Raw genomic sequence first — 27,212 nt, forward strand, 5'->3', positions numbered from 1 at the left:
ATTCATTCATTAATTTCAGCTGCATTATCGACAAAAGGATTGATGTGATGTTACTCTGAGAACTTATCAACACCTATGTTTTTAGTAATTTGTTAGTTGTGTCAAAACTAAATTTCAATTCTAGCAGGCAATACATATTTGATTATTGAGACACCATGCCGCACTAAATTTTTATAATTATGATTGGGTACATATCACATTGCATTCTATTTCTAGCGACTTCGATGCATAACATTCAAAAGCCTATTGTAGGAGTTTCGAGTGCATAATTGAATTATTTTTTTCAGAGACTAATTAATACTAGTAATATATAGTATTCCAAAAATAAATAATGTAGAAGAGTTAAAAAAGTAATCAGTGTTTACTACTAATAATAATATTAACACGCGGACACTAGCTCCCTCACAATCGTGGAGAAATCATGAGGTATCCACTTTGATTATGTATAAAAGGGTCGAGTAGCAAGGACCGATCTCATCGTTGGTTAATAAGAATAGGAAAACTCTATTAAATTTGGCTTTTAGAGCTATTGCTGATCTCACGGTGTGACAATTTTGCCCCAAATATCTGATGTTGTTTACTTTCATTTTCGACTATCGTCCTTTGCTTGTGACAATTGGCACACTGCATCTATCTTTAGAAGACGGTGAAAACTTCTACTCCCTCCGTTCCTTCATAGTTGAGTCATTTTTCCATTTCAAAAAGTTCCCTCGTAGTTGAGTCATTTCCATTTATAGTAATTTTTTCTCTTTCTTACTTTACTCTCTCTTACTTTATTCTCTCTACTTTATTCACTTTTTACTTTATTCTCTCTACCTTTTTCTCTTTCTTACTTTTTTATCTATTTATTTAATACACTCAACATTCATTTCTTAAACTGCGTGCTGAAAAGTTTCGCCTCAATTATGAGTGAACGGAGGGAGTACTTATTGCGTTTGTCTCCATAAATTCTGTTTATAAGAGAGTATGGTGTGATTTGATGACACTCACTCACTCACTTAGTCACTTTGAAGAGACCAAGACAGAAAAGTGGAAGGTTCTTAGCTTACTTTTGTCTCGTGGGATATCACCATTCCATCTGCATTTCACAATAATTTTTGTCCTCTTTTGCTCGAGATAAGATGGCACTCCCAATTTTATCAATTTGTATAATAATTGGAAGGGGACAAAATAGTGGTTGTCTTTTCCCATTTAATTCATGCACCAATTAACTCCAATTTCTTGGGGAAAAAAATAAAATAACAAATAAAGTTCTTAAAACTTGGTACTAATAAAGTAAGGAAGAAGAAAATAATTAAACCTAACCATCTTGCACAAGCTCGAATTTTATACATGGAAATAAGATGTAGATAAAACAATTATAAATCCATCACCGTTATTCGTTCCATAGATATTACTATTAACCCTATATTTCAGGTCCCAAAAATGAACAGAAAATATGTTTAACCAATATTGTATATTTCTAATGGACATAGGAGTCCACAAATGTGTTCAATATCTAAATTTGGATGATTGAGGTTCATCTAATTTACTCCACTATTTATAATAACCCCATGTGAAATTCTTATGCTAGTCACATTCTTCACACACATCAATTTATAGCCGTAAATGGTAGAAATAGCACATCATCTTATCAAATATGGGTATCCAAAATGAAATGAAAGATGTGAAGAAGTTAGTGTGGAAATTAATGAAATAAAAGGGGACCAAGAAAAGAAGAAGGTATGATGAAACAGTGGTGGAGATAAGGATCGATCGTTATCATATTAGGCCTATTTTATATTTAAATCTTTAGTACATGAGAACAATTTGGTGGCACCACAATACTTTTTATGGAGAAGGACCTTGAAATTGATAATTTGTTTATCGTATTTTTTTTTATTTACCAAGGCTATTCACTGGCGGATTCGATAATGAGTGAGACAGTTGACCCAACTATTTAAGGTCGCTTCATACCCAACTAAATGGTTAGTCGATCAATCATCTGATAAAGGATGAATGAGTCTTATACCACTCGATCACACCCCTTGAGTTTTATTTGTCATTTTTGTATCTTGTAATAATAGATCAAGTCTATTTAATTAAGAATATAGTAGTAGCTGGGAAGAGATGACTAACAAAGAAACATAATCCCATAGAATTTTGTCATTTTTGTATCTTGTAATAATAGATCAAGTCTATTTAATTAAGAATGTAGTAGTAGCTGGGAAGAGATGACGAACAAAGAAACAGAATTCAATAGAATTTTTTCATTCCTTTCCAGCAAGGATAATTAGATGTACTGTAATATCGAACTCAATAACAAATTTGGTGCAATTTCATTTGCCTACAAAAATAAATGTGCATAAATTCCATATACTTCATTATCTTGTGTTTTATCAATCTATGACCAAATGTCCTATTTTAATTTGATAGTACAAGTTTAAAAGTGTACCAACAAAAGCAAAATAAAAAATAAAAAAAAATGTAAATCTTAGTTTTAAAAGTATAATATTAAATTTATAATAAAATAAATTAATGAAATATGATAATTCATTTATTAAAACTAATAAAAAAAAATACTTATTTCATCCCACGTTGGGAGTCTTAGTCACTTCTCTCTCTCACTTTACAATTTCTCCACTTTACTAGTAGTATCATTTTTATAAAACGAGTGAAGAAAAGTGACTGAGACTCGAAAAGTGGGACAGAGCGAGTATTTAACCATAAATATCTTAAAATAGCAATATGAAACATTTAATAGGCAAAGATAGTATTATTCAAAATGATTAATACTATTGTAATATTATTTGCATTAATTTTTTTGTTTTATGTATGTTTTGTTTAGTTATTATAAGTACAATAAAAAGTAATTTATGCAAATCCTTTTTGTTTAATCACGGTGACAAGTTAATAAAATATTTACAGAATATTCTTTTTCTTTGAGAATATTCATATTAGCGCAACATATGCAAATCTTTGAATAGAAACACTTGGCACTAAATCTGCGGCACCTAATAGTACTCTAGTCTCTAGCTATTTATTCCAAAAAAATTTACCGCTTTCTTAATTTCTATAGAATTTTATACTGTATAGTTTTATTTTATAATGTTAAGTGAAGAAAAAAAAAGAAAAGAAAGAAATCAGAAATAATTTTTTTTAATATTTAGTGATGAATCATCTTAGTTAACTCAATTAAAAAGAAAAATGGGTCATGACTGAATAGTGGAATAGAGGGAGGCAGGGAGCCCTTACAATTATGGGATTTGGCATAACTTTAGCATATCCAGACCATGAAGTTAGGAACTTAAAAAATTAAATCAATATTAGTAATATTTTGCTGACATTCTGTCTTTAGTAAATAGGAAATTCGATAAAGAGCTCAACGCCTCAACCACACTAATTAAATAAAATCTCCAATTTATAAAAGGGACGCTGATTTAGCCAATCTTGCAAAAAAAACAAAAGTATATATACGACTAGAGAAAGGCCATTCTTAGTCTGAGAAATTAGTTCTACAGAATGAAATCCAGAAATAATAACGGGGAAAGCAAAAGGCAAGTTTCACAAAATGGCATTATATGCTTGAAAGTTGTATCCTTAGTTGATCTTCGCCCTTGAGAAGTCCATTTCTGGGTGCTGCAACATAAACAATTTTTCAGTTAGTAAAAAGGTCGAGAGAACAAAACAAAGTCACAAAACAAAATAAACACAATGGTCACCTCTGCCATGAACTTCTTCAACAACTCTTGCTTCTGCATCTCATCACTTGTTGGGAGGCCCATTTGCTTCTGACGTTGGTCAAACTGAAGAAGGAATTTCAGGATGGGAAACAGTCAAATCACACATTCTAAGGAGATCTTGGACAAATGAGAAGCATAAGGATAATGGCCCATCAAAACACAACAAAAAAAGCTAACAAAAAAATTATCCCCACAGGCATTCAGCAATTATGAAAAATCAACTATAACATGGTGTGAAGAGGAGATTTGAGATCTCATGTGCCACAAACAGAGTTGCCCTCCATTTGGTTTGAAAAGAAGCATTGGAGGGATGCTGTTTCCTCAATAAGATGTTCTTCCTCATTCTCCATCATCAATTTCATTGTCTTAATTTTCAAACTTCATGCAATAAGTGCTTTGGCTTTATAGTATAGAGGAAAGAAGTCCAATAGTTGCTTACTTTTCTTTCTATCCTTATTCATACTAGTAGTATATTGTTTCATAAAAGGTTGCATCTAAGAAGTCTTATTCATCAGTAGGCCAGAGCGAAATAAGTGTACCATGGACTGAAGAATCTAAATTATATCAGAGCAGAGATAACTAATCAAGCAAAGACATAAGCCTTTGGACAGATGCAAGCACCAACAATGGAAATAGATTTAACATCGACTATATACACCAAAGAACCAGGAGAAAGGAATCAAGGGAATTGCTCGAGTCTTACCATCATTTTTTCCACAGTAGAACGAGTCTCCGGATCCAGATCACCTAATTTGCTGTTTTCCGGTTCTACCTTCTGAGTATCAATCTCGGGCTCACCCTTCGCCAAATACTTCCACCATTCCATGTGGTCTTGTTTGGTAAGCAGAATGGAGACAGTTTTTTGGTCCTCTGAACATTTGAATAATAAATTCAGCAATAACATATGGTTTCCATGAAAAAGGCTTAAAAAGTAGTAGGATGAAATAAAAACAACATCTTATGTCTAATTGCAAAGTTCAATAAACGTACCTAAACTCCAAAAACAGTCATCAACCTTGACAGAATTGAATAGTTCAGCCTGCAGATACAAATAACTTAGTGAGAACTTATAGTACACTGACCAAAACAAAAGGCATCATATACAATGGAAATAGCAGAGGTCCCATGTGGATGAATTAAGACAAAGAAAGAGTCTTGCACACTCACATCAATAACTGGCGGCTGGCCTTTGACCCCAACTTTCAGATGTTTCTTCTTGATTTCACACACAATAAATCTTGATTTCGTTCCAGGTGGCACAGGAACATAAATGTTAACCTCTTGTAGAGACTGACCCCAAGAGTATGTATCCATATCAAGACCGTTCAACTTGTTAGGAGCTGCTTAGAGACAATTACCAGTTAGAACATATTCCCTCAACAACAATATAGTCATCTGAATATCATAACAGTGGCAAAGAGGGAAAAAAAGTTCAAATTTCAGCACCCAAACAGAAGAGTGCACATCATCATATTGTAACACTAAAACATCGTGTACTGAATTTGATAAAAAAACTGAATCATGTGGCATTATTTTTCTAGATTTCGAAAGCAAGATACAATAGATCCAATGAACCCAAAGTTCAGCTTATCTCGCATTACAATTAGTATCCTTTTGTGACCTGTGATCAGTACAGAATTGTACTTTACAACTAAAAGTGTCTCTTTTAACATCTTTATAGGAAATAAAAATTCAGTCTTGAAAAAAAAAATCCCAGTTGCTTGTTTTAGATACAGGGATAATGCAACCCTCAAACAAGATTCAATTTTAATACTACTGCAAAGCAGCAAAAGAAATTTAGTACGCAAATAAAGCACACATTTTTTCCAATCAAATTGAATTCTCATAAGTATGAACGCCAAACTCATAATTGCATAAACACTACATCTAATTCAATAACATTTAAAGAATATCACCATAAATAAAACTAAAAGACAAAAAGGAAGGAACAATAAAGATCAATGAGGCATACCTCGAGGCCCCTTAGTCTCTTCTTCAGGTTTACTTTGTGCTTCCTTATTCACCACGGCCTCCTCTTTCACCTTCACAATCTCTTCCTTCTTCACCGGGGCAGGGGCCGGGGCCGCCTTCTTCTCTGCTTCCTTCTTTTTCCTCTCCTCCCCCTCCAACTTATCCTTCACCATCCTCACCACCGCATTGATATCCCTCGTCAGCGAATCGCTCTTGAACAGATCGCTCTCCCTCGCGACGAACTCAAACGCCTTCTCCAGAAACCCCAACGGATCAGAGGGGTCGAGGGCAGCGTTAAAAGGCTTCGCCACCGAAGACGACGACGGCTTCTTGTGATCTTGCTCTTCGTATTCGGAGAGAATCGCCATTGATTAACTGGTTGCTGGAGAAAAAATAGGAGCTTTAGGGTTTTTTATGAAGTTGAACAAAGATTTAGGGATTTTAGAGAGCTAATTTGATTATGATTGATACATTGTGTGTTGTTTATATAGACCGTGGATGAGAGAATTCCAGAAGACCTTGTATATGGTAACAATTGCCAGGAGGTCCTTCAAGTTTTATAGAATTACATTGAATCTAATTCGGTGAATTTTTCAAGGATTCGTAGATTAATTAGCAAGATATATAATGATATATATGGAAAAGATTCAATCTTTTAGTCAACAAAATAGTGAATGGTAATATTTCATTCGTCACGCTTTCCATCTAATAAAATTGCAAGGAGGTCCTTGAAGTTTTATAGAACTACATTGAATCCAATTCGGTGAAATTTTCAAGGAATCGTAGATTGATTAGTAAGATATATACAGTGTAAAGGAAAGATTCAATCTTTTAGTCAACAAAATTAGTGAATGGTAATATTTTATTCATCACGCTTTCCATCTAATAAAATTTCCTATAATCTAAAACATAGTACTAGTTGGCTATTTCACAATATTATGTCATAATCTTTATAACCAATTTTAAATTTCAAAACTATACTAATAATTTACTAGTAACGATAGCCACTAAAATTTCACAATACTAATAATTCATTCATCACTTTCCATCTAATAAAATTTCCTATAATATAAAACAGATTTGGCTATTTTACAATATTATTTCATAATCTTTATAACCTTTTTCACATTCCAAAATTATAACTTCCTTGGTGTCTTTACTTGTCACTAATTTTCTTTTAAGTTCACCCGTCAATATTTATCACAGTTACTTTAAAATATTTTTTGTAATAGATCTCACATTTCACTAATTCATTTTTACTCGGAGTATTTTATAAAACTAGTATTGTTATCATGTAAAAGTATAATTCACATTTTTGAACTTATTTTCTATTTCACATTTTTTAAAACAAGTGTTAGTCTATAATGGTGAATTGGAGGGAATACAAAGAAAGTAACAATAGCTACTAATTAAAGTATTCAGATTTGTTTTGCCATATCTCGGAGTAAAAATTTCTGGACTTTTCCAGTAGACGTCTTGGGCAGGTCCGGCAAGAACACCACCAACCTAGGCACCATGAAAAGCGGCATCCTCTCCTTACAGAATTCCCTTATCTCCTTCTCTGATGGCTTCTCGTGAGCCTCCTTCAAGCTCACGAACGCACACGGCGTTTCACCCCAGTACTTACACGGCCGTGCCACCACAGCTGCCTCATGCACGGCTGAGTGACTGTAGAGAATGGCCTCCACTTCAATGCTGCTAATATTCTCTCCGCCGCAGATGATGACATCCTTGGACCTATCCTTCACCTCCAAGTATCCATCTTCATGCATCACGCCCATGTCTCCTGTCCAAAACCATCCATTCTCCTTCATACACCGCGATGTTCCCTCTTTATCATTCAAATATCCCAACATCAATGTGCCTCCTCTCAGCACCACCTCCCCAATCGTCTTGCCGTCGCGACCCAAGCTCTCGCCAGTGTATGGGTCCACCACATCCACTTCGGCAGAGCAAATAGATCCCACTCCTTGCCTTGCCTTCAACCTCGCTCTCTCCGACCCTATTAATAGTTACAATAGGGAGATGATATTTATACAAATTGAAAAACTCGAGAAATCTTAAATTTTGGTCAAATTTGAAGAAAAATCACTGTATGCATATATAACCCGAAATCTGTATATACATGTTGTCCAGAGAGTATTTACCTGGCAAATGGTCCCATTCTTTCTTCCAAGTGCACATCACAGCATGGCCTCCCGTCTCAGTCAGTCCGTACCCATGACTCACAATGAACCCCAACGACTCAGCCCGCTCAAGCAACGCCGCAGGCGGTGGCGCTCCGCCTGTTAAGACATGGACTGGAGCGGTCAATGCGCTCCCTGTGTAGTTGCTCAGCATATTGAGCACCACCGGCGCGCCGCCCATGTGCGTCACTCCGTACTCCTCCAGAGCCTGGTAAACAGACGGGGCATCCACGCGGCGGAGGCACACGTTGACGCCTCCCACCGCCGCCAAACCCCATGGAAAACTCCACCCGTTGCAGTGAAACATCGGCACTGTCCACAGGTACACCGCCTGCTCAGGCACGCAGCACTGGAACAGCATGTTGACCGACTGCAGGAAAGCGCTACGGTGGCTGTGCACCACCCCCTTGGGCGCGGCAGTCGTGCCGGAGGTGTAGTTCAGCGCGATCGGGTCCCACTCGCTGCGGGGCCGGACCCACTCGAACGCCGCGTCACCGTTTTCCACCATGATCTCGTAATCATGATCAAACGAATTTTCGGTATAGCTATATTCTTGGTCTTCGATGAGGACTAATATCGGGCGGGGAAGATGCGGCGGAAGCAGCGAAACAGCTTCCCAGACAAGAGATGCGAACTGTGAGTCGACGAACACGAGCTTGGAGTCGCAGTGGCGGAGCAAGTTGGAGATGTTGTTGGCGTCGAGGCGGGTGTTGATGGTGTTGAGGACGGCGCCGGCCATGGGAACGGCGAAGTGGAGCTCGCACGTGGCGGGGATGTTGGGGGCCACCACTGATACGACGTCGCCGCGGGTGATGCCTAGGGCGGCGATGGAGGATGCGAGTTTGAGGCATCTGGTGCGGGTCTCGGACCACGTGCGAGTGATGTCTTTGTGGATAATGGAAGGGCAGTCGCCGTAGATGACGGCGGCTCTTTCAAGGAAGTGCATAGGAGTTTGATTGTTTGTTGCTGATGTTGGTTGTACGTTTCCGAGTTTTGGAGGAGATGAGTTGTTGGAGAGGTGAGGCGGTGTTATTGAAGCATGGATTGTACGTTGTTTCCGTGGGTGTATTGATTGAGGCGGTTGCTGCCATGGAAGAAGCTCAAGAAACGGTGTGAATTGTTGGAAGGATGGAGAAGAAGAATAGTGTCTTGAGTTAAGGTGTGTGTGCACAAGAGTATTCATTATTTATGCAGACACGTTAGTTCGTTGGTGAGAGAGGAGGGTATATATAATTCGTGATTGAGCAGATGGAATTCATAGGGTCGAACACAGTGAGTTAGACCATAGCTGTTGGGGGAAGGTAGAGGTTGCGTGACCGCCATTGCTATTAATGAATGAACAAAGAACATAAGTGAACCTCAACCTCAAAGGATTGGTCAACCATTTGTTCGTCATCGCATAGGCTACATGGCGCATATCCTTAATTAGATACATGGGTGGTGTGACATAGTACATGCAATTAGATGTAATCCACAATGCATATCGGCTCTTTGCTTTGTTCAATACAGTGTATTTTGAAGCATGCAAATATGTGAGAAACAGTTGTAAGATTATAAAATGGTAGTACTCCATATTTATCAACATGCACAAACTATTATGAATATTGTGTTGTGGTTGGATAAAGTCCACCCCTCCACGTCAAATTTGAAATTCAATTAGAGATCAGTGATTAATTCAGTAATAATGATAACAATAACAATAATAATTTGTAAGATATATATTCAACCTATCATGGAGTCAATGACGGACCCAATAATATTAGTAAAATTACAAATAAAATTAAATTATTGTATGATGTGTTTTTTTATATTTTCAAAAATAGGGATACTAGCATTATTTAATTAGCGTGCTTAACAAAAATAATGCAATACTTTAATTTTATTAATATATATAATAATTATTTAAATATTATATTATGTATTATTAATTATTTTTCAACTTCGATTTTCTGGATTCATCATTGCATGGAGTCATGGGAAGGATATATGTTACGGGAAAAACATTACTCTATCCGTTGACTACCAATAGTAGTAGTAGATGATATGACTTCCATCTTCCAAGATAAATTGGCACCACGACTTGTTTTGCTAGGTAAGGAGTTATTGAATAGACGAAACTATATTTAGTGCAAGCTATGCAAGTAGCTTGGGCAAACTACAAATAGCAGGGTAAGCTCTTGCTATATATAGACCATGCTTTATTATTCAGCTACCGCAAGGCAGTGCGCAACACTGTATTTGTTTAATTCCGTCCAACTAAATATGATTTTTTAAATTTTGGCATAAGATTTTATGTGTTAATTATTTTGTGAATTAAGGTAGAAAAAAGTAAGATATATAAAAGTTGAAATTATATTGTTTCTATTTTAGAAAATATTCTATTTTTAATTGGATAACCTAAAAAGAAAATATTTAATTTTTAAAGGGACAAATGCATTATTAGTTTTATTATAATTTATAATTTCAAAATTAACAAAAATTACAGACTATATGATCGAAACAAGATCGGAATCCGTTAATCAATCTGTGTTAGTACCAAGGAATTGGAGTTGTAGATTTTGGAATTGAAGCTTTCAACTCTATATTTAATTTTTAAAATCACAAAAATATTTGAATTTAAAATTAAATTACTTCAATTTTAATTTCTCAATTCTGCAATTAGATTTTAAAATAATGATTAAATTATATAAATACACTGTATACCCACACAAAATATGCAAATTTCACGCACTAATAATAATAATAATAATAATAATAATAATAATAATAATAATAATAATAATAATAATAATAATAATAATAATAATACGCATTTAATTCACACACACGTAGTACTACACACCTCATCAATGTCGAAATTTGGGCCTGAAGAAATCTAGTGAAAGACCAATTTAGCGCGATTAATTACGTATCTGATAAATCTTCTCATCTTTTTTTAGTCCGCCGATTAATGCTTTAATCATTTGCGTATATCAATTTCTTTAAATAAAATGACACAGAAATAATACTTCTACGATAAATGCGAGTTTTTTTTTTAAACTTTTCTCCACAATAACCTAATTAATACTGTTAATATTATTATTGAGAATGTATGTGAATAATTGAATATGGAGAGTATATATCGGGCTATCACCGCTCATACAGTTTGGGTCGGAGGGATGGTTTTTGTTTTCCTTTGATTTATGATGAATTCTGTCCAATTGAATCCAATAGGGTTCAATCAATTATAAATGCAAAACGAAAATAGAAAAAGAATGGAGAATATTTTTATATCATTAGTTAATTGGATATATCTCATTATAATATGTTTGGACTACTAATTTTTTTTTTGGTGAGAATTATGATTGAACATTATTAATTGCAGAAGACTCAGAGATTGAAGAAACATGAATAAGGTTGTAACTTCAGCTATAATTCAGTTCCATTAAATTTGACGTCTGTAAATATACTCCAGTTTGATAACCATTATCTATATTATATCTATCATACAATAATAAAATAAATTAATTTTTCCATTCAGAAGATACATTACACCTAATTTTTGTTAAAATTCATAGTAGTATATTAGTCCAATATATGCCAAAATAAATGACTTATCACTTTTTCAGGCCATCCACAATTTTTCTTTTTTTTTTTTTTGTTTTTTTAAATCAGGCCATCCACAGTTGCAAGTCCATATCCAGTCCATCTCTAAGAGCGTCCACTATAGGAGAGCTGCGGCTCGTGGCTCTCCCGTGGCCCAGTCACAGCTCCCTATAGTGAATTTCATGGGCGGGCGTGGCGGGGGGGGGTCGCTCACGAGAGCGCCACTTGCGTGGCCAGGCCGCGGCGCTGTTAAACATGGGCGTTGGGCATGGACATGTCCACTATAGTGTAAAACATGGGCGTTGGTGGCCCGACCAACTATAGTGGACACCCTAAGTACCTCTAACTACGTCACCAGCCTATATCTAAGCCCCTTCTCAGTCTATCTAACTTTCTCTATAATTCATTTTAATTATTGGTGGCACGAAATAAGTACATATTTGTCATTTTGATCCGTCCAAAAAATAATGTCCACATTTATTTTTTCTATTTTAAATAAATGGACCTCATTTTCCACTAAATCATTATATGCACATTTTATAATAAAATCAATATATAAAGTAGGACCTAAATTCCAGTAACTTTTCTAACCTATTTTTCTTCACATTTTTTAAAACTCACACCGAGTCAAAGTGGGAGTTTAAATTGTGTATGGATACAATACAAAATAACAAAAATAAAATAAATTGAGGAAAAAGTACATAGAAGAAAGCATCATTCATTTCTATAGTACACTAAAATAGTAAGGGTAATCAATAAAATTATCAGATTTGTTTAGCCATATCTCGGAGTAAGAATTTCTGGACTTTTCCGGTAGACGTCTTGGGCAGCTCGGGCAAGAACACCACCAACCTAGGCACCATGAAAAGTGGCATCCTCTTCTTACAGCATTCCCTTATCTCCTTCTCCGTTGGCTTCTCGTGAGCCTCCTTCAAGCTCACGAACGCACACGGCGTTTCGCCCCAGTACTTACATGGCCGAGCCACCACAGCCGCCTCATGCACGGCGGGGTGACTGTAGAGAGCGGCCTCCACCTCAATGCTGCTGACATTCTCTCCGCCGCAGATGATGATATCTTTGGACCTATCCTTGACTTCCAAGTAGCCGTCTTCATGCATCACGCCCATGTCTCCTGTCCAAAACCACCCATTCTCTTTCATGCACTGCGATGTTCCCTCTTCATCATTCAGATATCCCAACATCAATGTGCCGCCTCTCAGCACCACCTCCCCAATCGTCTTGCTGTCGCGGGCCACGCTCCTGCCGGTGTATGGGTCCACCACGTCCACTTCGGCAGAGCAAATAGATCCCACTCCTTGTCTTGCCTTTAGTCTTGCTCTCTCCGGCCCTGTTAGTAGTTATAATAGGGGGAACACGACAAACCTGACAGGTGGTCCCATTCTTGTTTCCACGTGCACATCACAGCAAGGCCTCCCGTCTCAGTCAACCCGTAGCCGTGAGTCACAATAAACCCCAACGACTCAGCCTGCTCTAGCACCACCGTAGGCGGAGGCGCTCCGCCAGTCAAGACATGGACAGGAGCTGTCAACGTGTTCCCGGCGTAACTGCTCAACATATTGAGCACCACCGGCGCGGCGCACATGTGCGTCACTCCATACTCCTCCAGAGCCTGGTGAATAGACGGCGCATCCACGCGGCGGAGGCACACGTTGACGCCTCCCACCGCCGCCATTCCCCATGCGAAGCTCCACCCGTTGGAGTGGAACATCGGCACCGTCCAAAGAAACACCGGCCGCTGTGGCATGCAGCACTGCAAGATTGTGTTCACCGACTGCAGAAACGCGCTGCGATGGCTGTGCACCACCCCCTTGGGCGCGGCAGTCGTGCCGGAGGTGTAGTTCAGCGCGATCGGGTCCCACTCGCTGCGGGGCCGGACCCACTCGAACGCCGCGTCACCGTTTTCCACCATGGTTTCGTAATCATGATCAAACGAATTGTCACTGTAGATATATTCTTGGTCTTCGATGAGAACTAATATAGGGCGGCGAAGATGCGGCGGAAGCAGCGACACAGCTTCCCAGACAAGAGATGCGAACTGTGAGTCGACGAACACGAGCTTGGAGTCGCAGTGGCGGAGCAAGTTGGAGATGCTGTTGGTGTCGAGGCGGGTGTTGATGGTGTTGAGGACGGCGCCGGCCATGGGAACGGCGAAGTGGAGCTCGCACGTGGCGGGGATGTTGGGGGCCACCACTGATACGACGTCGCCGCGGGTGATGCCTAGGGCGGCGATGGAGGATGCGAGTTTGAGGCATCTGGTGCGGGTCTCGGACCACGTGCGAGTGATGTCTTTGTGGATAATGGAAGGGCAGTTGCCGTAGATGACCACGGCTCTATCAAGAAAGTGCATAGGACTCAGAGAAGTTTGATTGTTTGCAGCTGATGTTGATTTTACGTTGCCGAGTTTTTGAGGAGATGGGTTGTTGTTGGAGAGGTGAGGCGGTGTTATTGAAGCATGGATTGTACGCTGTTTGAGTGGCCGCGGCGGGCATGGAATAAACGGCATGAATTGGTGGAAGGATGGAGAAGAAGAAAATTGCCTCAAGTTAAGGGGTGTGTGCGCGAGAGTATTCATGATTTATGAACACAATTTAGTTCGTTGGTGAGAGTATATATAATGTACGTTATGTGTCATATATAAGCTTTCCCCACATTTATTGAACTAATTATTCCAGAAGCAAGTTTGTCGAACCTCTCGTCCATAGCTCATGGATTGTTTTCGGGAAAAAAAACAAGAGCTACTAATACTTAAACATGTTGTGTTCGAGTTAATTCATACCACACTTTGTTTGACTAAATATTTGAACTGATTTGTGAAATACTCCCCCGTCCTACAAGAATATGCACTTTTTTTTTAGTCTGTCCCATAAGAATATGCATTTTCTAATTTTGAAAAGTTTTTCTTTCTAATGAGTACTTTATTTACTTTTTCTCTCTACATCTATCTTTCGTCGGGGACGGAGGGAGTATTGAAACTTGACTAGATTCAGTTCAATTCAAGCTGATACAAATAGCTTGTACAACCTACAAATAGTTGGGCAAGCTGTTGGTGTATATAGATCATGCCGTGTTATTACTTATTCACCTAGCGATTAGCTGGCCATCGGGGTAATTATGGCATTATGTGAAAGGGTGAATAATACGCTTCTATCATCGTTATTGATCATCGCCGTCGGAACATGATTGGCAGTAACCATTTGCAAATGCCCTTATATTTACGATAAAATAATTTGAAAAATCAAAATTAACCGAAATAAATAAGATTCTTAATTTAATATTGTATATTGTCTTTCAAGAATCATGTGTGTAGTAGATTTTAAAATATCATTTATGCTTACATGTTATTAAAAGATGTTGCGCGATATTCGTGCATGCATACTCCATCGGCCCTCAAACAAAAAATAGTCTTCAATATTGGAGATAAATTGATCCTAATACGCAGTTGATAAAATATGTAAAAAAAACAGAAAAAATTTGGGGGGGGGGGGGGTTCACATAATCACATCATTATTAGTACTTAGTTAATTTAATTATGACTAATGTGTTGTGAAAGGTTTTCAAAAGTAGAGTTTGGACTATAATTTTGATATATGAACGAAAATCTATAAAAATATATTTAAAAAAAAAACAGAGAGTATTAAGCAAATGGTGCGCTATTATATAAAAGGACGTAGCTTTCAATTTTAGAGGCTCTCTTGTAATTAAATCTCTAGGACGCCTAAATCTTAAAAAATATAATCCACACTTTACTAGTATTATTTAGCAGAATCCTACGGAATAGATTCTATGTACTTTTTTACTTTTATTTTCCAACAATTTGTATTATTTATTTTATTTGTATTTTTCAAACCTGATTTAAAATTAAATAATATTCTACTGTTACTTATAGGGAGTATTAAATTAAGTACTACGAAATGGAGTAATAAAACTAAGTCATACCTTTCCCAAACTATGACTAACTTTTGAGACAATTTGTGTGTTATGCATTATTTGATGGAAATAATGAAGGACTTGTCAAAATTCATTCGCCTAAAAAATGATTTAAACAGCTACCTATATATATTACATTTCATTCTTCTAAGTTCTAATAAGAGACAATTTTACAATAGTTCACATTGATATTGCATAATATATATCATTTAAAGAAAATTACTTGAGAATAACAAAGTAAATTAAAGGTAGGCACTAAAGAATTTAGATTTGTTTAGCCATATCCCGTAGCAAAAATTTCTGTATTTTTCCGGTAGATGTCTTGGGCAGCTCCGGCATGAACACAACCGACCTGGGCACCATGAAAAGCGGCATCCTCTCCTTACAGAACTCCCTTATCTCCTTCTCCGTTGGCTTCTTCTCCGCTTTCAAGCTCACAAATGCACACGCCGTTTCCCCCCAGTGCTTACACGGCCGTGCCACCACAGCCGCCTCATGCACGGCAGAGTGAGTGTAAAGAACGGACTCAACCTCCACGCTGCTGACATTCTCTCCACCGCATATGATTATATCTTTGGACCTATCCTTGACTTCCAAGTAGCCGTCTTCATGCATCACGCCCATGTCTCCTGTCCAAAACCACCCATTCTCCTTCATGCACCGCGATGTTCCCTCTTCATCGTTTAGATAGCCCGACATCAATGTGCCGCCTCTCAGCACCACCTCCCCAATCGTCTTGCCGTCTCGAGCCACGCTCTTTCCAGTGTATGAGTCCACCACGTCCACTTCAGTGGTGCAAATAGATCCCACTCCTTGTCTTGCCTTCAGCCTCGCTCTCTCCGACCCTGTCAGTAGATATAATAGGGACATGTTACTATCATAGAGAACATTCACACTATTAGAGTATATACTAACATGTGTTCCTATTATATACCTTTCAAATGGTCCCATTCTTGCTTCCACGTGCACATCACAACAAGGCCACCTGTCTCAGTCAGCCCGTACCCTTGAGTCAAAATGAACCCCAACGACTCGGCCCGCCCAAGGACCGCCGCAGGCGGCGGCGCTCCGCCGGTCAAGACATGCACAGGAGCGGCCAACGTCTTCCCGGTGTAACAGCTCAACATATTCAGCACCACCGGAGCGGCGCACATGTGCGTCGCTCCATGCTCCTCCAGAGCCTGGTAAATAGACGGCGCATCCACACGGCGGAGGCAGACGTTGACGCCTCCCACCGCCGCCAAACCCCATGCAAAGCTCCATCCGTTGCAGTGGAACATCGGCACCGTCCACAGGTACACGGGCTGCCGCGGCACGGACCACTCGAACAGCGTGTTGACCGATTGTAGAAATGCGCTCCGGTGGCTGTGCACCACCCCCTTCGGCGCGTAAGTCGTGCCGGAGGTGTAGTTCAGCGCGATCGGGTCCCACTCGCTGCGGGGCCGGACCCACTCGAACGCCGCGTCACCGTTTTCCACCATGATCTCGTAATCATGATCAAACGAATTGTCGATATAGCTATATTCTTGGTCTTCGATGAGGACTAATATCGGGCGGGGAAGATGAGGCGGAAGCAGCGTTATAGCTTCCCAGACAAGAGATGCAAACTGTGAGTCGACGAACACGAGCTTGGAGTCGCAGTGGCGGAGCAAGTTGGAGATGTTGTTGGAGTCGAGGCGGGTGTTTATGGTGTTGAGGACGGCTCCGGCCATGGGAACTGCGAAGTGGAGCTCGCACATGGCGGGGACGTTGGGGGCCACCACTGATACGACGTCGCCACGGGTGATGCCTAGGGCGGCGATGGAGGATGCGAGTTTGAGGCATCTGGTGCGGGTGTCGGACCAGGTGCGAGTGATGTCTTTGTAGAGAATGGAAGGGCAGTCGCCGTAAACGACAGCGGCTCTTTCAAGAAATTGCATTGGAGTCAGAGAAGTTATATTGTTTGCAATTGCAGCTGATGTTGGTTGTACGTTGGCGAGTTGTGGAGAGAGAGGAGTTGAGTTGATGGAGAGGTGAGGTGGTGATAATGAAGCATTGATTGTACTAGTACGTTGTTTGAGTGGCCGCGGCGGGCATGGAAGAGATGGCATGAATTGGTGGAAGGATGGAGAGGAAGAATAGTTCCTCAAGTTGAGGTATGTGTGTGAGAGAGTATTCATGATTTGTGCAGACGCTTTAGTTCGTTGGTGTGAAGTGTAGAGGGTATATTAGTACTATATATACTGTATATGAAATGATGATGCTCCTCCAAATGATAGATTTAGGAAACAAAAGAGTTAGACACATTACAGAATCAAATGTGGGAAACAGATAGAATCAGACACAAAAAGAATTAAATCAAATGTAGGAAATAGATAGAATCAGTCAATCAGACACAAGGAAGAATTAAAGTAGCAGCTAAATCTGATAGGGATGGGGCCGTACGTCGCACCTGCCGCAGATCTAAACTCGGTATTCATGATATTGCTTCATAGTAGATCATGCGCTAGGCTTCATCTTGGTTACCAACACTACGTACCAACTCTCAACTCATTAATATGACTTCGATTTTATGTTATACTACGCACGAGTACTTTTAAAATACAAACAATTTCCTTTTTAGTCTGTCTTTTAAAATTATGGATTATCTAATGAGAAAATACTCCATTTTGCATAACTAAACACTACTAAATAATGTGGATCTAATTATCTACTAACACTAATTTCGGTAATTTTCCTCTTTTTTTCTCTTATTTTGACAATTATGAATTAAAATATGTGTCATTTCAAAAGTTCATGGAGTACTACTATTTTTAAGGGACAGGGGAGTAATCAATTTTGGAATATAACAAAAAAGTACTCCATAAGCAAATATTTATATGTACAATAGAGTCGAAGCAAGTCGACCTACGTACCTTCGTGTACAATACGGCCAATAGCACAGCTAAACCACATGAAAATTAAAATCAAGTGTACAGCTAGGACAATTTGGATATATATTAACTCAATCCACATACATATGATATGTAGATCAAGTGCTACTATGGGCTCCTTTGTTTCGTAATTTTGTGTAAAAGTTATTAAAGTTCAAAATATAATTATATTTCTTCATTTGTCCTATATAAAAATGTTCTTTATAAGATAAAATTTAATTATACTAAGGTATATACTCTTACCACTAACTTTTTGTATCAAGTGAAACAAATCAAATAAGTCCAAGTGTCCAAATTAATATTGCTAACCTTAAAAGTACTTTGACATTTAAATAATGACTTCTGGTTGACATTAATTTGGTCAGTTCCGATCCACAACTTTTGAAACGGAGCTATAATAATAATTTAAAAAATTATCTTACGATAGTTAAAATAAAATTAATATGACAAACTAAGTATAATATGATAACAAAATAAGTCATTTTGGATACTCCTATTACCAATTTTTAGTTAACACTCAAAATATAGCCCAACATTCTCTAAACCGTATAAAGAAAAATATCTACACTAATATAGGCCCACATATTAGCTAAACCCTATAAAGAATAATATCTACACCAAAATAGCCCCAACTCAAAGCATAATTAAGTAAAATATGTTTCTCTCTTCATCACAGACTGATTCAAATATGTCGAGTTCGTAATGGTGAGAAAAATCCTTCCTCGGATACATCTTTTTTCTTGTTATGCGATGATCTTCTTGTTTGCTTCACAAATAATTAAAGCAACTCTCCAAAAGATATCTTGAATCTTATCTGCTTCTTTTCGATGAGGCTAAACGGTTTTCGCTACCACTTCTTTTGTACAAGCATGGCTTATTTGTTTGATTGTCGGGGGCAATATAGACTATTTTTTAACATTGTTATTTTATTTAAATAGACGTTTATACTGGAAAAATAAGGATAAAGAATGTAATTACCTTAATTTTACATATACAAAAGCCCAAATAAATTATATCGAGGATTTACATATTCACAAGCCCAAATAACAATAAATTCCATACAACAAAATTAAGGTAATTAAAATACATACTACCTTAAACGAATACAATATGGTTTTAAAACAAATTAATATGGTTTTGTTTTTAAGTTTTCAACTCGTGCATCCACGTGTAAAATTTATATTTTCAGTACTTTTTTTTTGCCTATTAGAGCATCCACAATGGTAATAGGTCAGCCATAGGCCAGCCACTCTCTCTCCCTGTCACGTCAGCAGCACTAAAAATCCACCTGCCACATCAGATTTAGGTCAGCCATAGGCCAGCCGCAATAAAAATAATTAAAAAACAACTATATTTTACGGAATAAAATTTACGATTAAATTACGGAATAAAATATACGCAAAATTCATTCATTTCATTAAAAAAAAGGTACATAGATTAAAAAAAAAAAAGGTACATAGATTAAAAAATTTACGATTAAATTACGGTACATGATTTTTTTTTATAAAAAAAAGGGCTTCCACACACGAGCCCCACCACTCTCTACTCCTCGTCGTCGCCGTCGCCATCCTCGCCGCCGCCGTCCTCGCCGTCGCCACCCGGGGTATCTGAGCCCGCGTCTGAACCCCCCACCAGTGCCTTCGAGGCATCCAAATCCAACCGCATGTTCTCGAGCATCGAGTAGAGGAACCTCTTCTCCGTGGGGTCGGTTGCGGTCTTCCACTCTTGGAAGACCGCGAACATACGTTCCTCCGTTTTTGCACGCGATAATAAAGTGTACGCGCGTGGAGGTGGGGGGGCGAGATGACCTCATGGGGCGAGGCGCTGGAGAGGCTCTTAACTGTTTATAATTGATTGAATAATTTGCATTAACTGCGCTTGGTTAGGAGAAGTGAATGCAGTAGTTGAATATTTATTATAGCCTATGTTGTGTAATAAATGGCGCAGATGCATGACTCTTTAAGTTATTACCTATAAAATTCATTTTCTTCAAAAGAATATTATAAAAACAAAAATCAAAACAAACAACAAACCAATACATATAAATTTTATTTAAAGAAACTTACATTTTTTTTATCCAAACACGTGTTAGAGTAGCTATAGATAAAGGTAAGTATATTCAACCGCCACATGTTAGAAGTACTACTATGACAAGTCCAGATCTGTACTCCAATCAACAGACCGATGGTTCAAGATAATCATTGTAAATAATGTAATCGCAGGTTAAATAATGAAGTGTTTTATTAATAATACCCTTAACAATTAATGAACAAATTAATTAATCGTGTAAAATTAAAAATTACCAGTATCTGAAAATAGTTTAATTGAAAAATATATGGTCGGAATTGGAGTTGAGCAAGATGCTGTTACCGGCTAAATCAATAAAAATTAAAATAAATTTGAAATTAATGTATTTTGGTCAATTTCCCATATTTGTATATATAGTACTAGTATACTATTTATATAGAAGTAGTTGATTGACAAATGTCTGTGTGCTGCAAATTGAAAATAATAATGCACACTCAATAACTATACCAATAAAGTTTGCTGTATTATTAGCTCTGCCTCTGGCAGATGGGAATTCTCAGTTTCAATTTCAAATTTATCATGCCAATGTTTTATATTACAGATGTAGAGTTTATCTGAATAATTGAGTTTATTAGGTTATAATCGAAAATAGTTAATATCAGTAATAGATAAATGCATAATATAGAGATACATTCCGTATAACACATTCTAAATATTGACTAACTATATCAGTAATAGATAAATGCATAATATAGAGATACATTCCGTATAACACATTCTAAATATTGACTACGTACGGTAAACTATTTTATCAATCATTTATCATTCTCAAACCAAATACTACATTTGTATATATATAATTTAAAACCAAAATTAAAGTGAGTTAGTGGAATGTCCTTGTCTTTTATAGTAAAAATGAAATGTGACTCTTATTATGTGATGGACCGAAATGACAAAATGTGACTCTTACCGTAAGACAGAAAGAGTCAAAGATATTCTCTCCATCTAAATTCAAATGATACCGTATTTTACTATTTTGTGGAGTACAGTAAATCAATTCAATATTTCAACAACTTATTCTATTCATATTTTAAAACTAATACTATTACTTATATACTTGTGCATATGTAGGAGGTGGATCATGATAGAACTTTTTTTACATTCATATCACAAAACTATATTTGTTCGCAATTACATTAATATTAGTTGTCTTATCACAAAATGTATCAATTTTTTCCTCAATATCAATTCACTGATTTATTAATATCATCTAATTCTATGTTAGTAACTGATGCCAACTAATATTATTGATGTATCAAAGAACTTATATGTACTATCAAATAGCTGATATGATTTAGTTCTCATAAAGTTATCACCAGATATAATACTAGTAGTATCACTATTATCACCGTATTGTAGTATAAACTCTTTTAAACTACATTTCATTTTATTAAAACCGTATTGAGCAATATAATCCGAGACACTAAACCCTAGAGCACAGTAGCTGTATTAAACAAATGTGTAAACAGACAAACGCATACTGTACTATATATGTAATCATCGTAAAGTATCCACTATAGGGGAGCCCGCGGCCGGGCCACGGGAGAGCCGTGAGCCGCGGCTCCCTATAGTGACAGGGGTGGGCAGCCGCGGGGGGGCTGGGGCTTTGGGCGGGAGCCGTGGCGGCTCTCCTATTGCAGCGGCCACGGGCCGCGGCTCTTCATATTTTCTGATTTTTTTTTAAATTCTATAAGTATACACATTTTTTTAACCTCATTACTACACAAATTCTATAAATATACCCATTTTTAATTAAAATATAAACAAAATGGAAAAAATAAATTTTTTGGTGGCTTGGCCATGTCCACTATAGTGGGAATCATGGGCATTGGTGGCCCGGCCACGATTTTGTGGCCCGGCCAACTATAGTGGCCTTAGCTACCCAGATTGACCAATTTCATTTGCATGGATGAACCAAAACCTACTTTCTCAGCAAGCATAATTATTAGTACTACTACTAAATAAAATTTCAATAGTAGTCGAGGACGCTATTTAAATTTCGAAATTATACCAATGAAAAACTCCAAAATGAAATCAATGGCGATAAAGAAAGAAGAAATGGAGAAAAAAGAAGAAGAAGAAGAGGAGCCGATGAGTCCCACCGGTCGAATGATGCTAGCCCCCAAATTCAATATCTTCATAATATTATTCATGGGTTATTACTCCAAAATCGATCCCATTTTATTCAAGAAATGCATCCACCAAACTCTCCTCAAGCACCCTCGTTTCTCCAGCATCCTCGTTAGTATTATTTCTTTTTACTCAAATTTTTTTACATTTTTTTATTCAAAAATTAACCAATTTTTATTAATAATTCCAAATCAATTCCGTCGGAAACAAGGTGGCGAGCGGGGCCAGTTTCCGTTGGAGGCGGACCGCGGTGGACCTTGACCGCCACATCTTCGTCCCGGACGTGGCCGCGGCCACAGAATCTCCGGACGAGTTCGTGGCGGAGTACGCGTCGAGGCTGTCGGAGATTCCGATGGACGCGGTGGCGAAGCCGCTGTGGGAGTTCCACGTGCTGAACGTGAAGACGTCGGACGCGGAGGCGGTGGTGGTGATGAAGATCCACCACTCCTTAGGCGACGGCGTCTCCCTCGTTGCGCTCACCCACGCCTGCTCCAGGAAGCTCGACGATCCCGCCTCCTTGCCGGTGCTTCCGCTGCCGTCCAAGAAGCGCCGGGAAGGCGGCAGCGGCGGGAGAGGATTACTGAAATTCATTTGGATGGTTGTTTTGATTTTGTTTTATACATTGGTGGATGTGGCGGCGTTTGTTGCGACGTTGCTGTTTCTGAGAGACGTGAAGACTCCGGTGGGAGCCGGGCGCGGCGTTAGGCTCAGCCGGAAGAGATTTGCGCATAGGATCGTTAGTCTTGAAGATGTCAAGTTTGTCAAGAACGCCATGAACGTGGTATGTGTGATCAATTAATTTTTAATTATTCTTGATTCAATTCTTAGGTGATGTTCAGTTTCCAAGATAAAATAATACTCCTAAAATATAATTTAAGATTGAGTTGTGAGATTATTTTAATCATAGGGTAGCTAGACTAATTAATTATCCATCTAGGATTGAGTTGTGAGGTTGAATCTCATGAACCAAACACAGTATAAATTTAATCCGGATACAATCTTGCAAACCGAACACCTAAAAGTTTATGTGTGAATGTTGTACATTGTTGTTTTAACATTTTGTTGTCGACAAATTATGGAAGAGCGTTAATGATGTGGCCCTCGGAGTAACGGAGGCCGGCCTCAGTCGTTATCACAACTCATTATACGGTGAGAATATTTTTTATAAGTATTATTTACATCTTGGTAATTTGATTTTGATTTTATGTATATTTATTTCCAGTGAAGAATGGAGAAAAAGGGGGAGAAAACAATCTACCGAAAAATGTAAGTATTCGATCAACTGTGGTGTTTAACCTCAGACCATCTCCAACAATTGAGGTAATTAAGGGATTTCAATTATTGTTTTTGACATAGTATAAAAAGAGAGAATTAATGAATTTATAAGTATGAAAAATTGAAAAGGATTTGGCTGAGATGCTGGAGAAAGAGGAGTTGAATGGGATGTGGGGCAACGTAATAGCAATAGTTCTTCTTCCATTCAGTATTGCTTTGCAAGATGATCCATTAACATACATTCGTAGAGCTAAATCCACCATGGATCGAAAGAAACTATCACTTGCTCACCAATGCGCCTGCATTACCATGAAATTAACTAGCTCTTTCTTCGGAATCAAGGTAAATATATATATATACTCACTCCGTGTCTTAAAAAAAATATCTAAAAATTTTCCATCTGTGGACACTGCCGAGTGCCGACATCATAGCATCCTCCTCGTAATAAGAATTTATTGATTTTCTTCCAAAAAAAAAGAAAAGAATTTATTGATCGTCTATACATTAAATAGTATGATTGTATGACCCGCCACCGCTCATAATATAAATGTAAATACTATTTCATAATGTAAATATCATTATTAGTAAAGTACACTAAAACTCTTTCTCCATTCAAAATAATCAATACATCTACCACTTTTATTCAAATGAATACTCCTACTGTATTAAATAGGAGTTATTATTTTGAAGCGTAGGGAGTATTGGTGATTGTGAACACTGCATTATAAGAATGCATTAAACTACGCTACAATTAACTCTATTAATGTCCTTTTTATATTTTTTGGACAAATTACTACATCCGTTCATCAAAATTTGTCCTATTTTTCCATTTTCGTCCGTCTCCTAAAATTTGTCGCATTTCACTTTTACCATTTTTGGTAGTGGATCTCATATTCTACTAATTCATTCCTACTCACATTTTATTATAAAATTAATATATAAAAGTATGATCCACAATCCACTAACTTTTTCAACTCACTTTCTGTTACATTTCTTAAAAACCCGTACTGGATCAAAGTGGGACAAATTTTGTGGATGAAGATAGTAATACACAAAAACAATATTCTCATTTGTTTATGCTCCAAAATAATTCGCATGCGCAGGCAGCAGCGCGTTTGACTCGGGCTGTTTTCCGAAACACAACATTTACTTTCTCTAATGTGATGGGTCCCACTGAGGAGGTCAATTTATTTGGACATCATTTACGCTACATTGCGCCTTCTGTTTGCGGATTTCCTCAAGTAAGATCAACTAACTAATTAATTGCACAATTTAATTATTTCATTCTTTATATGGGATGGTGACGATCAACTATATTTTTTTTGAATTCGAATAATTACATGCAGTCGTTGATTATCCATTACCTAAGCTACAATGATAAAATAATAATTTCTATCGGCGCTGATGAAAAGTTGATCGCAAATCCTGATCAACTATGCGATGATTTGGTCTGATCTCTTCAAAACATTAAGGAAGCTGTCAAAGAAAAGGTTCTCGCGTCAGCTTCTCTCGATTACTGCTGATAGATGACTTTCCATTTGATGTGTTTAATAATATTGTATTTAATTTAATGAATATTGTTGAGGTTGATAAACATTGGTCGTACTTAATTTGGAGACAATGTCATTCAAGATTAATTAGTCTTTAATTATGAGTCTTGGCATTTACAAAATTAGTGTGTGTTAGTGGAGAGAGTAAAGTAAGAGAGAGGGAATAAATTGAAGATAAAAGGTGTTTCCAACGTTAGTAATGAGTCATCTTAGTTGGGACAAATCAAAATTAAAAGTGAGTCATCTTCAATAGGATGGAGAGAGTAATAAACAACAAACCAATAAATTTAAATATTATTCAAGATAATCACCAATAAATTTAAATATTATTCAAGATAATCACCATGATCACAGGTTAAATAATAACATACTAATCTTCTTATAAAACGTGAGTTGAAACAAGATAATATAACAACGAACAAATAAATTAATCGTGTAAAATTTAAAGTTAAGATTATCTGGAAATAGTTTGATTGAAAAATATATTGTCGAATGAGTTGAGCAAGAGGTTGTGATACGAGCATATCCCTAGAATTATCTCCATATAGTATTATTTAGTTAGTTATTAATTTTCCATATCTTTTCATATTTATTAGGATTATTTTCTTATTCCTTAAGTTAGGGTATTTAGCCTTATAAATAGGGGACAATGTTATTCATTTCAATCATTCAAGGAATATCAAATCATCTTAATTTTATTTTAAGGCTTTTATTTTAATTTTATCTTGTTCTTGGTTTGATCGACGGATCCCGAGACCACCGTTTATTCCTCCGTCGATCGCCTTTGCGACGCCGGAAACTTGTTAAGGGAAATATTGTCCCTTAACAGGTTGTTCCCTTTTAAATCAGACAAAATTGAAACTCAATTGAAATCAACTTATTTTTGTCAGATACCCATATTTGTATATAGTTGATTGACAAATCTCTGTGCTGCAAACTGTAAACAAAACAATGCACACTTAATAACTACCAATAAATAAATGGCTGTATTATTAGCTCTGCCTCATATTCTCAATGCTATATCTATATACAACAATACGGGGAAGATGAAATACAAATTTCCATTTATATAGTACGTGGAGTTGAGATATTAATATCCACTTATTGATGATGGCGATTAACTATATTTAAAGAATTTGAATAATCGGCGCTGATGTCCAAATTACCCTGATCAACTATGCGCGATGATTTGATTAAGTCTTGGCATTTACAAAATTAATCTTGCATTATCTCGGAACAAGTTGATCTTAATCAAAAAAATATAAAACCATGCATGTGTCAGTGTTGCAATGCATATGTATTAAATCTTTCATCCATTTTTTAAATGTTAATCGGTATCGTTACCTGACTTACCTCTCTGGGACAAATGGTTTATTCATTTAGCTGTAGCCTGTAGGGGAAATATATTATCCATAAATAATGATATATTGATATTTTAATTAGAGGTGTATGCTGTAAAAATTAGGATCGAGAATATAATGATCTTAATTGAAAAAATTGTATCACGGAGTTACTTTTAAAAGCCCAATTGTCGATAAACTCAATCTAACCAAATTAAGGCCCAATGGACCCCAGTCCACACAATTTGGTTAATTACGACAGCAATTTTAACTTCAAATGGATTGCAATATTGTTACTAAAAATGAGTCTATATTATTGTAGAAAGAAATTCACCAAAAATAGAAAGAGATTAATTTTTGTAAATGTAGTAGAATGGAAAAAATATTGTTAAATACTTAAATAGCAAAAGTCCAAAATTTAGGACTGAAAAAATGGTTCTCTAATGTTAGGTTTTGTGCAACTTAACCCTTGTCGTACAATATATAGAAAGTTTTTTTTTTTTTT

At 37.1% G+C, this 27,212-nt stretch overlaps 5 protein-coding genes across 5 annotated transcripts; 1 reads left to right on the forward strand and 4 right to left on the reverse strand.

The window, feature by feature from the left end:
• Nucleotides 1-3,429: 3,429 nt before the first annotated feature.
• LOC125216298 (protein BOBBER 1) lies at nt 3,430-6,156 on the reverse strand. Its single transcript, XM_048117976.1, has 6 exons — nt 5,695-6,156; nt 4,890-5,062; nt 4,713-4,761; nt 4,426-4,592; nt 3,702-3,785; nt 3,430-3,618 (listed from the first exon to the last, which is right to left on the reverse strand). The coding sequence occupies exons 1-6, from the start codon at nt 6,059-6,061 to the stop codon at nt 3,580-3,582; spliced, it is 879 nt and encodes a 292-aa protein (XP_047973933.1). The 5' UTR covers nt 6,062-6,156; the 3' UTR covers nt 3,430-3,579.
• Nucleotides 6,157-7,005: 849 nt separating this feature from the next.
• LOC125215815 (2-methylpropanoate--CoA ligase CCL4-like) lies at nt 7,006-9,061 on the reverse strand. The gene is made up of 2 exons (XM_048117376.1): nt 7,841-9,061; nt 7,006-7,695 (listed from the first exon to the last, which is right to left on the reverse strand). Exons 1-2 carry the CDS (start codon nt 8,823-8,825, stop codon nt 7,112-7,114), a joined length of 1,569 nt encoding a protein of 522 aa, XP_047973333.1. The 5' UTR covers nt 8,826-9,061; the 3' UTR covers nt 7,006-7,111.
• A 3,064-nt stretch (nt 9,062-12,125) lies between these two features.
• Nucleotides 12,126-14,047, reverse strand: LOC125215795 (probable acyl-activating enzyme 4). Its single transcript, XM_048117345.1, has 2 exons — nt 12,848-14,047; nt 12,126-12,812 (listed from the first exon to the last, which is right to left on the reverse strand). Exons 1-2 carry the CDS (start codon nt 13,986-13,988, stop codon nt 12,229-12,231), a joined length of 1,725 nt encoding a protein of 574 aa, XP_047973302.1. The 5' UTR covers nt 13,989-14,047; the 3' UTR covers nt 12,126-12,228.
• Nucleotides 14,048-15,676: 1,629 nt separating this feature from the next.
• Nucleotides 15,677-17,571, reverse strand: LOC125217126 (2-methylpropanoate--CoA ligase CCL4-like). The gene is made up of 2 exons (XM_048118955.1): nt 16,347-17,571; nt 15,677-16,257 (listed from the first exon to the last, which is right to left on the reverse strand). The coding sequence occupies exons 1-2, from the start codon at nt 17,569-17,571 to the stop codon at nt 15,677-15,679; spliced, it is 1,806 nt and encodes a 601-aa protein (XP_047974912.1).
• A 4,826-nt stretch (nt 17,572-22,397) lies between these two features.
• LOC125215908 (wax ester synthase/diacylglycerol acyltransferase 11-like) lies at nt 22,398-25,286 on the forward strand. Its single transcript, XM_048117490.1, has 7 exons — nt 22,398-22,653; nt 22,754-23,323; nt 23,625-23,691; nt 23,765-23,862; nt 23,947-24,159; nt 24,921-25,058; nt 25,164-25,286. Exons 1-7 carry the CDS (start codon nt 22,426-22,428, stop codon nt 25,269-25,271), a joined length of 1,422 nt encoding a protein of 473 aa, XP_047973447.1. The 5' UTR covers nt 22,398-22,425; the 3' UTR covers nt 25,272-25,286.
• Nucleotides 25,287-27,212: the final 1,926 nt, after the last annotated feature.

Source organism: Salvia hispanica, chromosome 3 (assembly GCF_023119035.1).
Source record: "Salvia hispanica cultivar TCC Black 2014 chromosome 3, UniMelb_Shisp_WGS_1.0, whole genome shotgun sequence".
Lineage (NCBI taxonomy): Eukaryota > Viridiplantae > Streptophyta > Magnoliopsida > Lamiales > Lamiaceae > Salvia > Salvia hispanica.